The following is a 12,457-nucleotide window of genomic DNA, read 5'->3' on the forward strand; positions in this document are numbered from 1 at the left end:
CCTGCAAGGAAGCAAGACAGGATCTTCAATTTTGGCACAGAGTCTGTTATGCTTTATTTATCTGGGGTTGTCCACAAGGTGGCAGAAAGCAATCAGCTTTCCTTCAAACTGATTGGATCCTCATAACCCTCTGTGTTAATTTGTAGTATGCAGCACTTTTCTCTGGCTCACAGAGAGTGATGATAGAGCAGTACAGGGAGAAACAGTTGGGAGTTTTTCCCGCAATATCCCCTTACTTATCTGAGGTGTGAACAAAAGATGATTCTCTCGTAGTACCTGTTCATTTCAGTGAAGCTTGAACAGGAGTAGCTTTTGACGGATTTTGTTCACGGATAACACTAAAGGAAAAAATATTCAGTTGATATATTACTGTAGTCATTGAGATGCTTCTGTTTCTCTGCTTTTCTGCAAGTGTATCTGTTACATACAATTCTAGTCCTTTGGAAACCATTCGGATCGTGACCATCCAGAGATTTTTAAGGTCCTTTTCTCTTTGACCCCTCATGTGTGCCCTGTAAAACTCTGTATGGGCTTCCAGGTGAACGCAAATAAGAAAGGTTCCGGTGGGTAGCCCTGGTGGTGGGAAGCAATTGAACATGGCTTGTGTCCAGTGGCACCTTTAAGACCAACAAAGTTTAATTCTCGGTTATAAGCATGCAGGTGGAAGCTTATACCCAGAATTAAACTTTGTTGGTCTTAAAGCTTATACCCAGGATTAAACTTTGTTGGTCTTAAAGCTTATACCCAGGATTAAACTTCATTGGTCTTAAAGCTTATACCCAGAATTAAACTTCATTGGTCTTAAAGCTTATACCCAGAATTAAACTTTGTTGGTCTTAAAGCTTATACCCAGGATTAAACTTTGTTGGTCTTAAAGCTTATACCCAGGATTAAACTTTGTTGGTTTTAAAGCTTATACCCAGGATTAAACTTCGTTGGTCTTAAAGCTTATACCCAGGATTAAACTTTGTTGGTTTTAAAGCTTATACCCAGGATTAAACTTTGTTGGTCTTAAAGTTTATACCCAGGATTAAACTTTGTTGGCCACTGGATGCAAACTTTGTACAAAGAAAGTTAGGGAGCAGAACTGTAATACTGATGTCCGAAGAGTTTAAATTGTAAGACTGAGATAGGTTCAGAAGAGGAGAGGAAGATGAAGGGAAGGCAAAGTTGTACATGGTTACTTCATGATAGAGAATCTCTAATTGAAACGGTGGCTTTGAATCCGAGAGATCACTTATGTATGTGTATCTGGGTATTCTATCCAATAGATTTTGAAAATGTAGGTCAAGATAGGGCATTTGGGAAAGTAGCTCATATTTGTGAAGAATAGCTTTTGTAGTCTGCTTTCTTGAGGAGCCAATGAACTTTATATTCATCAGGGAGATATTAAAGATTCTTGTTTGCATTGGATAAATCCCATCACATGAGCAACAGAAAATTTCCATTATTCTGAATTTTAAAAGTCACCTCCCCCCCTTTATGGCTTTATCTGCTTTTATTTTGTGATTGGTTCCTAGAGGACCTCATCAGGGCCAGAGCTTTTTAGGTACACTGGGAAGCAAATTGAATGGAAGAAGATGAATTAGGTGTGATTCTTAGTTTGTGGTATATGAATCCTGCAGTTACCAATTAATGCTTATTTTGTGTTTTAGGTTCTACCTGATTGGCGGGGGCATCCCTGTCATTGTTTGTGGGATAACAGCTGCGGCAAACATCAGAAATTACGGAAGCAGGCCCAGTGCAGCATAGTAAGTTCTCACTGGTGTATAGCAGGGCAGCTGTGGGGAGTCATTCTTTCACCTTCAGTGTTGGGTGGTATCTAGAATTGCTTCTGCATCTGCTTAGGGCAGGGAATACCAACCAGGGGTCCATGGGAGTTCCAGAGGGCATCCGCAGCCTTACCTCTCCTGTCTTAATGGATTTGTCCACAAGCTAAGGAACCGGTCACTTCCATTGATCTTCCTCCTGAGTGTGAGTTAGTTCTATCATAGAATCATAGAGTTGGAAGTTATCCCCAGGGTAACTTGCACAGTGCAGGAACTCACTACCTGCCTACCCACAGTGACCCCAATTTCAAACCCAAGTGATCCCCCACCACCACCACCAAAAATCTCCAGAATCCAGTCTGACCTGGAGGGAATTCACCTACCATCCCACAGTGGTGATCAGCAATTCCCTGGGTATGCAAGAAAGGGCCACAAGAGACGAACACTGGCACATCCCTTCCTGCCCACCCACTCACCATCTGCCTAAGTTCATAAAATCAGAATTTCTGTCAGATGGCTATCCAGCCTCTGCTTAAAAGCTTCCAAAGGAGAACCCACCACCTCCCAAGGAAGCCTGTTCCACTGAGGAGCCACTCTGTCAGGAGTTTCCTCTTCCTCTCATGGATTCTGTGCCTGAGAGGGGGTGGAGGCTGCACACCTGATCTTGTCTTAAACTGTATCCTGTCTCTCCCCCCTTCAGTCCTCCTGCCTGTTAATGCAGATTGTAATGTCACTTCTGGTGACATACAATTTCTGTAGGGGCGTGGCAGGGAGGTGGGACCAGCTGAGATCACTTCCAGGGCTCCTTAAAGCTTGAAAAATTATTTCAGGGGCTCCTCCATAGTCAAAAGGTTGGAAAACGCTGGCCTGGGGGAAAAGCCCCAGTCTGCCCACCCCAGTTCTAGGGCATCCTGCCAGAGCTGGGAGCACTGAGCTGAGCCCCCAGCTGCCCAGCCCTCCACTTCAAGGGCAGATATCATGCCTGTGTCAGCTCCCCAAGTCTTGGAACAGCCAGTGCCCCAACTACCAGACGATCCTGCCATAATCCCCCCAACCAAGATTGCTGCTGCTTGGACCTTATTGAGGGAGAGGCTTTAGACTTTAATGCACCAATCCCTTCAACACAGGTGTTCAGGAGCACATCCAAGGCATCAGAGCTCAGTTATTGGTGGCAGTGAAACTACCTGTGCAGTGATTATCCAGCAAAGGAGGTGCAAAGATCCCAGGGTTTTGGAGCCCATTTCCCCCCCACACAATGAATTTTGGATGGGGTATTAATGCACCCCAGTATTTGCTTCTGGGTTGCCAATAAAATTATTAAAGACATCCAAGAGATTCTTTCTAACGAGTAGGTGGGGGAAATGAAAGTGGCAGACACAGAGGCTGCTTTCCCTCATTGGCCTCATGATCTCCCTGCCCTAAGTGTTCAAGGAGCTCATCACAGGCATTCCTTTGGAGGAGGCTGATTGCTGTTCTCCAGACTTCCAGAAGCAGATATTCCAGAAGCTTCTTCAGCCACAAAAAAAAAGAAAAGAAAAGAAAGGTCTCTGTCCAGAGACAGAGCAATCAGGGATGTCCACGCAACAATAGAAGCACTAGCAAAGCACGGTTTCCTGGTCAATTGCTAAAGCTTTGCTAACCTCAACTCAACCCACCATCCATGCGGGCACTCGGATAGACACAAGCTGTCCAGCAGTCAGAAGGCTCTCCTTCCACTCACATGAGCAACCTGAGCTGTCTTGATGACCACAGAGCACTTGTTTGGACTCCTGCTCTCTGGCCTCTGCATAGTTGCATGGGCCAGGCTGCAGTTGAACCTCGTCAGGCCAACATCCTACACTGCAGCCACATACCTGTCCCTCTCTTAAAAGTAGTAATCCTTTGGACAAAAAGGGACAACCTCGCAAAGGGAAACTCCCTTCTCATAGAATCATAGAGTTGGAAGGGGTCATACAGGCCATCTAGTCCAACCCCCTGCTCAATGCAGGATCAGCCCTAAGCATCCTAAAGCATCCAAGAAAAGTGTGTATCCAACCTTTGCTTGAAGACTGCCAGTGAGGGGGAGCTCACCACCTCCTTAGGCAGCCCATTCCACTGCTGAACTACTCTGACTGTGAAAAAAAATTTTTTTTTGATATCTAGCCTATATCCTTGTAGTTTAAACCCATTACTTTGTGTCCTCTCCTCTGCATCCAATGGAAACAGCATCCTGCCCTCGTCCAAGTGACAACCTTTCAAATACTTGAAGAGGGCTATCATGTCCCCTTTTCTCCAGGCTGACCATTCCCAAGTCCCTCAACCTATCTTCATAAGGCTTGGATCTGACAATCATACCCGTTGCATGGACCTCCCCTACTGGCCTAATTTCTCTGAACTTCCCTGCATGCAGAAAACCACAGATATCAGCCTACTAGGCCAGCACCTCTTGGCAGTCAGGCATGTACACACACACAAAAACTGGACCATTTTGAATTTGAACTGAATCCATTTGGGCTGAATCCGAAGCTCCCTTCACCTCTGCTCTGCCTGTAGTACTAGTCAGGGGGTCTCTTGATACCTTCCATTCCATTGAGGAGAAGACCGTTCTCCCGGTAAGCCCAAAGATTTGTCTCACACAGGCGTTATATCTGACCACAGATGCCTTTCTCAGATTTGGATTTGTTGTGTTTCCTTACAGTTGCTGGATGGCATGGGAACCAAGCTTGGGCGCTTTCTATGGACCTGCCGGTTTCATTATTTTCGTAAACTGCATGTATTTCCTCAGCATATTTATACAGCTGAAGCGGCACCCTGAGCGCAAGTTCGAGCTGAAAGAGCCGACGGAGGAACAGCAGCGGCTGGCAGCCAATGAACACGGGGAGCTGAACCACCAAGACTCCCTGTCCATCTCGCTGGTTTCTTCTTCCGCTTTGGAAAACGAGCACAGCTTCCTGGCACAGCTGCTGGGCGTGAGCCTGACCTTGTTTCTGTACGTGGCTCTGTGGATTCTGGGGGCCTTTGCTGTTTCTTTACATTACCCATTCGACTTGGTATTCAGCTGCTTTTTTGGAGTCGTGTGTTTAAGCCTGGGCGGTTTTCTAACAATACATCACTGTGCTAACAGGGAAGATGTTAGGCACGCTTGGATTACAACCTGCTGTCCTGGAAGGAGCACATATTCAGTACAAGTTAACATTCAGCCTCCCTCCGCGGCGAGTGGGACCAATGGGGAGCCTGCCAAGTGCACCAACAGCAGCGCGGAGTCTTCGTGCACTAATAAAAGCGCATCGAGCGTAAAAAATTCTTCTCAAGGTTGCAAGCTGACCAATATACAGGCTGCGGCAGCACAGTGTCCTCCTGGCTCTTTAGCACTGAACCCGGGACCACCCCTCGATAACAGTCTCACCGAACACTCGGTAGACAACGAGATCAAAATGCACGTGGCCCCTTTAGAGGCACCTTTGCGGCCCAACGGGCACCCGGGTCGCCATCACAAAAACAGAAGTAAAGGGCACCGTGCCAGCAGGCTAACGGTCTTACGGGAGTACTCTTACGACGTCCCCACCAGCGTCGAGGGGAGCATCCAGAACGGCTTGCCCAAAGCCCGTCAGAGCAGCAGCGAAGGACATTCCAGGAGCCGGAGAGCTTATCTGGCCTACCGGGAGCGTCAGTACACCCAGTCCCAGCAGGACAGCAGTGATGCTTGTAGTACTCTTCAAAAAGGCCACAGGAATACCGAAAAGACAGTCCTTGCAAACTTCAAAAAAGATGTCCTGAGGAAGCCAATGGCCGCTGAGCTGGAAGGGCAGCAGAAATCCTACGGCTTAAATCTGGCTGTCCAGAGCGGACCTATGAAAAGCGCTGCTCCGGACGGGACGTTGCTGAGCGCCGACAGTACTGGCAATATCAGGACTGGGCTGTGGAAGCACGAGACTACAGTATAATGGGGCAGGAGAGGGAAGGGTGCTGGGAGGAACATTCTCCTTCCGTTCGGAAATACTTCTTACCGTTTACAAACCAAGGTACTTTAACTCGGGAGATGTGAGGCAGGGGAAAGAGGATCTGCCGTGTGGGAAAAGCCTCACGCCTTTTAGAAGTACGACTGACGTTTTTAAAAAGAATCATTTGTTCTTTGTGACTTTTTTTTTTTTTAATGATCAGGTTCTGTTTCGATACAGAACGGGATGCTGTTTCTTTTCTTTTTTTACAGGCAACTTTCTCTCTTTTCTAGGTACGTCCAGCGCATTTCACTTTTATATTTAAACGTGTAAAATAAATACCTTTCTCTAGGATCCTGTTACGTGCCATATTGGTTCAAATAGTGAAAGGAGGGAGTAGTTTGTATTTACATGTTAGTGTTTGTATTTACGTGTTAGTGTTCCTTTAAGTGCCTTCGAACCTACCAATTTCAGCTGCTGACCGTTACAGCGACTGGGAGGGGGGGAAACATGCACAGTATCTTGGACACCGTGAGACACAAGCTGTTGCCAAGCGACTGTCCAGGGCCCCACGGTGAGCGAGATGCTTCTGTATCCTCCCAACTATCAGTGGTACAGGGAATGACCGTTGTCCCCTTCTAACCCCATGCTGCCACTGCCCAGATCCTAGCAAGTGTTCTGTGGCAGCCCCTCAGGAGGTAGGCTTGGACACAAGCAGTGGAATAGGCCCAGGAGGAGATAGCTGTGCCTTGCCTGGGGATGACCCGTTCCCTTGGCATGCCATTGCCTATTACCAATTATCCAAGTTCTCCACATGCAGGAAAAATGTTTTTAAATGTTTCTGAGCCACAGGATCATGGCCCCGGACACAGAACATGCAAGGTCTGCTAAGGCTGTTTTTCCAGGAAGTCATTAGAGGGAATTCTGTCGGGTCAATCCTAGCTCCCTTAGTCTACACACGGTATGGTAAGCCTCTGGCAAAGATGGCTGCAGGTCTTTTCCAGTGTTTATCCCGGGAAAACAGAGTGCTTAATAGTGATTCCTGTATAACAGGCACGTGCTTGTAAACCTTTAGATTCCTAGATCCCAGAACTTTTGGGCCCTAGAATTTGTTGTGCAAACCTCTTTACAATTATCACATGGGGTTGGGTTGTTTGTTTCTTAATCAGAAGTGGTCAGGAAACCTTTTTTTAAAAGGGCAAGAAGTGCTCATAGAGGCATTTAAGAAAAGTACTCCTTCTGCGGCTAAGTTTACAAGTTACCTTAATCGTAGGCTTCAAAAATGTGTGTTTTAAAATGGCACAGTGACATGTGTGACTTCGTATTTCAGCACAGCAGCAGATGTTGTGGATTTTGCAGCTCTTGGGGCATTGAATGACGGGAACTCTTATCCTTTTTCATGTGTGGGCAATTTCAGTACTCATGTAACTCTTCAGTCTTTGCACTGAATTAATGTCTCCCACAGCAAAACATCTCGAAGTCCAAAGGCAACCAAAGGCAAAGGTTTAAGTATCTGCTGGTTCCTCTTTCCTGAGAGCCAGCGTGGTATAGTGCAGTGGTGGCCAAACTGTGGCTCTCCAGATGTCCGCGGACTACAGCTCCCATGAGCTCCTTCCAGCATCTGCTGGCATGGGCTCATCAGAATTGTAGTCCATGGGAATCTGGAGAACCACAGACTGGCATCCTGTGCTGTATTGGTTAAGAGTGGTGACCTCTAATATGGAGAACCGGGTTGGGTTCCCCCGCTCCTCCACATGCAGCCAACTGGGTGACCTTGGGCCAGTCATTCTCTCAGAGTTCTCTCCGCCTCATGTACCTCACAGGGTGTCTCTTGTAGGGAGAGGAAGGGGAGGAGTTTGTAAGGCACTTTGAGACTCCTTCGGGTAGTAAACAGCAAGGTATAAAAAACCCAGCTCCCCTTCTTTTGTGACTCTGTCCACCCCCACTGCCATTCCCATGTTCATTCTCCTTTTAAATGGTACCACTTCACTTTCCTCCCAGATAATCATATCCTTCAAATAGAAGAATTTAGTATGAAGAGGGGTGATGCTCATGCTGCAAATGATTCTTTCGGCTCTGGCCAGGGGGTGCAATAAAGCCAGGTTTTGGTATCTTTTACAATAAACGGTTCTTTATTTGCAGTGCATGGAAGTAAGTTTTGTATTGATAAGTCATGTTTGAGTGCTAGGAATAAATTGGGAGTGAACAGGAACAGGTGAATTGAAACATTTTAAATCCATTAAGGCAGTGGTCCCCGACCTTTTTTCTCGCTGCGCGGCCGTGGCCGTCGCCCTGCCGGTCCCCAGCGCAGCGTGGCTCTGATTCCCTCTCCCCCCCCCTCCCGCAGTAAGAAGCTTCCCGGGCCGCAAGCTTGCGCCCTGAGAAGTTTTTTACTGCAGGGGGGGGGGCAGGGAGAGGGAACCACAGCCCAGCGCCCTGGCCTTCGCGGCCCGGCACCGGGCCGCGGACCGCAGGTTGGGGACCACTGCATTAAGGTGTCTGTACTTCTGTGAGCCTCTGTCATTGCGCTAATACAACGAAGTGGCAGAGTTGTGTTTGCATTGCTAATTTCAAGTGAAAATGAGTACTTTGAGCACAATTGGTATGAAATGGGTGTTTTTCACATTTAGTAACTGATAGTTTCAGTACATTAAGGAGTATACAGAGAAGACATCATGGAAATCCGTTTCCATCAGTTCTGCTTCAAAGTTTTTGTAGCAGTGTCGCCGAACGTCATTTCTGAATTATCACTACTTCCGCGGCAGTTGATTTCAAAGCTGAACATTTTGAGTGTTGAAATTCTAGCACCTCAACCCTCTTCAATCCCAAGAGACAAATAATTCGGAATTGCAAATGTACTTTACCAGGAACTTGTTCAAAATGTGTCACAACGGTTCGGTTTTTTGTAAGAAATAACTAAATATTTCCCTGGAGTTGGTGCTGACTTGAAATTAGGATCTTTCTTGCAGATCTCAAAGAAGTACTTTAGGTGTGCTTATGCCCAAAGGTATAAGACAGTCCAGGTTCTGAATGGGCTTGGGGTGAGTGACGGTTACTTGAGAAGCAAGCTGCTGAATCTACCCTTTTGTTTTTGCTTCCTGGTGTTTATGTCTTCAAAGTGTTTGAATTCCCAAGTGGAACTATTCAAGGACAATTGTAGCTAGTTAAAATGTCATTTGTTCAACTGAGGTTCGTCTGATCCATTCAGTCAATAAATGGCTTTATTTCTGTTTTACTGGGCCAAAACTGAGATAAAGAATGGGGTGTGCTCAGTGGGGGGGGGGGGGTTGATTTGAACTTAGATGCCAAGACAGTACAGTTTGAATTCCAAATGAAATTCTCCCGCTGGATGCAGTGCATTCTGTTGAAGTTGATTCTGCCTTCCCACTCCAGCAGCAGGGCTTCCTTTTTACCTTCTGTACCTTTGGTCTTGAAAATAAATAATTTCTGATAATTTCATCAATAAAGAATATCACGAGTCATCTTTTTGTCTCAACCAGTCAATTCAATTTCCCAAGGAATCTCTCCCTGCTCTTTATCCTTATACAAGCTCATCACAACCTTTCCTTGGTTTAATTCAGATCAGTTTGGCAAGGCAGACCCCAGTGCCCCATGGACTCATCCACCCACTCGAGCTCACCATTTGACAGCACAGTTTAGCCACAGGAGAGGATGCTAATGGGCTTTGAGGCCCTGGAAGGAAAAGGAGATTTTTCTGTTACTGCCTTGTCTGGTGTCAACCCTGGCTGGGCTCTTCAGAAAATGTAATGGGGAAATGCCTCCCTACTATCCTGTTGCCATCAAATGACAACTTTGTGGTTTTGCCCCTTGAAACATCTGTCTCCCTTGCTCAGAAGGCAATTGTGGGAGTGTTGTGTCACCTCTCCCCTTCCCCGCCCCCCCAAAAGTATGTAGAGCAGTGGTCCCCAACCTTTTTATCACCAGGGACCACTCAACGCTGGGGACCACTCAACACCTTTTACTGAGGCTCGGTGGGGGGGGGGTAGTTTACTCCTCTACTCTCAACCACTGCCCTAACGCTCTCTGATTGCTATGGTAATGTTTAAACATCCCTTCAAAATAAGATACAGACATGCCACAACAATGAACATAAGCAACATTTTATTTTCATGGAAATTTTAATTCATGACAATGACAAATCAATGGGAACCCTGAGCTTGTTTCTCTGCAACGAGATAGTCCCATCTGGGAGTGATGGGAGACAAGGACACCCAAAGTGTGTTGTAAAGGGCCGGGGGGGGGGTGAAGTAAAGGGCTGGGGGGGAGAGAAGGCGTCCTTTGGGGCCCACCTCCAATTAGTCAAAGGGCCACATGTGGTCCACGGCCCACAGGTTGGGGATCGCTAATGTAGAGGAGAGATTAGAACTGGGAACATGGAATCCTGGAAACGGGGAATCACTGAAAACTTCAGCCCAAAAGAAAGCTGCCCGCCAAGCCTACTGTATATACATGAAAAGTCCAATCTTATATGGGGGACACAAATGTAATGGACGTGATAGACATTGGCAAGGGATCCAAAATGTATGTTCCTAAATATAGTGCCAAACAGTAGCAAAACGAATAGTGAACTTGTGAAATATACACTAACATTTGTGGGAGGATCTTACATGCTTCAAGATGACAAAAAATCTTGACCAGATGTTCCAGAGTGGTTAAATTAATTGATGGAATATGGATCGATGGCAAAACTTACATATTTGATGCAATACAGATCAATATGAGATTTCAGTAGAAAGTGGAGACCAATATTAGATTATATTATATTGATTCAATGAGATATTGATCTATGTAAGGTATATATAAATGATGGAAACACCAATTTGGGAGGGGGGAAAATGGGTACACTGAAAATATATACGTCGTTGTTGTTAGGTGCGAAGTCGTGTCTGACCCATCGCGACCCCATGGACAATGATCCTCCAGGCCTTCCTGTCCTCTACCATTCCACGGAGTGCATTTAAGTTTGCACCTACTGCTTCAGTGACTCTATCCAGCCACCTCATTCTCTGTCGTCCCCTTCTTCTTTTGCCCTCGATCGCTCCCAGCATTAGGCTTTTCTCCAGGGAGTCCTTCCTTCTCATGAGGTGGCCAAAGGATTTGAGTTCTTGATATTTCTCCCTGCAATCTTGATCCCAATTTGTGACTCCTCTAACCCCGCCTTTCTCATGATGTGCTCCGCATACAAGTTAAATAGGCAAGGTGACAGTATACAGCCTTGCCGAACTCCTTTCTCAATTTTGAACCAATCAGTGATTCCATGCCCGGTTCTCACTGTTGCTTCTTGACTTGCATATAGGTTTCTCAAGAGACAAATAAGATGCTCTAGTATTCCCATCTCTTTAAGAACTTGTTACATCGGCTTAAAATTCACAGTTCTGTAAATGAAACATGTAGTGTCTTCTATACTATAATATTGTAAGCTGCTTTGAGACTCCGGGCAGTGAAGGGTGGGGTATCAAGACCTACTGTTTTAAGCTCTATGTTCCGTTTACATATCAGTTTTATAGCTGATTTGAATTGAATGCCTTTTAAGAGTGTGCAGCCTCGGGGGCCCTAATCAGGTGAGAAGGTGAGATAGAAACGTTTCTTAAACACAAGCCTTTTTTGCAGGAGAAAATAACCTCTTTCCACAGTTGTGTAATATCAGTTTGCAATTTTATTAAGGAAGTTTGCTATGACAAACTGCTGAAAAACCATCTCAATCTTACATTATCAGGAAAGAATATTTCAAAATCCATTTTCTAATTGGTGCAATATTGTATCGCCCACAAGAGGGAGCAAAACAGGCAGAACAGAATAAAAGTGAAGGAACAGCAGCTCACGCAAGGGAGGAAAAACCCAGTGCCACTTTAATAAGCAAAATCTTGTTTGGCACTTTAGTTCTAAAATAATAACCAAGTTATTCAATGGTGCCTTTTTTTCTCTGCCTTCAAGCAGAGCTGAATGTGCAATAAGCATGATGTTACTGGATGCAGGGGTACAAGAAGGCTTCGAAGAAGGAATTGTGCCTCATGTATTAAAGAGCAAGACTATCTGAAAAGTAGGGAAGAATGCCTGCCCCAGTGGCTACCACACATGACTTGACTGTAGTTTCCCAAGATAGAGGCTGCTGGGATGGGAAAGGGACAGCTAAAGAGAGAGAGAAAGGTTGATTTGCTGTTTGGTTGGAATGAAAGGAGAAAGAGGCTAGGAGGGCTTTCAGGAACAGGAAATAAATCATGGGGGAGGGGGAAATAAGATGCCTCCTGCCTAGGGTTGCCAACTCTGGGTTGGAAAATACCTGGAAGCTTTGGGAGTGTGCAGGGAGGGACTTCATCAGTGAAGTATAATGCTGTGGAGTCCTCCCTCCAAAGCTGCCATTTTCTCCAGGGGAACTTCCCGGTTGCCTGGAGATGACCTGTAATTCCAGGGGATCCCTAGGGCCCACCTGGGGACAGGTATCCCTACAAGTCCTGCATATCCTTGCAGGTTCCCGCTTCTGCTCTCTCTTTCCCAGGAGTGGTCCCTGTTTTCCGGAATCTCTCCCTGTTATACACAGTCTTTGTTTAGTACCTGAAGAATTGTGATTTGTAAGAAACGTTTACAATAAAGTAAGAAGCACTCGTTTTCTTTCCACCTCTACCTAGATGAGGAATAGGTAAAGGTATCCCCTGTGCAAGTACCGAGTCATGTCTGACCCTTGGGGTGACTCCCTCTAGCGTTTTCATGGCAGACTCAGTACGGGGTGGTTTGCCAGTGCCTTCCCAAGTC

General features: G+C 46.0%; 1 protein-coding gene across 1 annotated transcript in view; it reads left to right on the plus strand.

The window, feature by feature from the left end:
* The window catches only part of ADGRA3 (adhesion G protein-coupled receptor A3), a 59,081-nt gene extending 49,913 nt beyond the window's left edge, over positions 1-9,168 (plus strand). Inside the window, exons 18-19 of the mRNA XM_077301548.1 lie at positions 1,656-1,751; positions 4,447-9,168. Of these exons, the coding sequence (XP_077157663.1) occupies positions 1,656-1,751; positions 4,447-5,692 (1,342 nt within the window). The 3' untranslated portion in view covers positions 5,693-9,168. The remainder of the gene's footprint in view (positions 1-1,655; positions 1,752-4,446) is intronic.
* Positions 9,169-12,457: the final 3,289 nt, after the last annotated feature.

The sequence above is a fragment of the Paroedura picta genome, chromosome 10 (genome assembly GCF_049243985.1).
Source record: "Paroedura picta isolate Pp20150507F chromosome 10, Ppicta_v3.0, whole genome shotgun sequence".
NCBI classification, from domain to species: Eukaryota; Metazoa; Chordata; class Lepidosauria; order Squamata; family Gekkonidae; genus Paroedura; species Paroedura picta.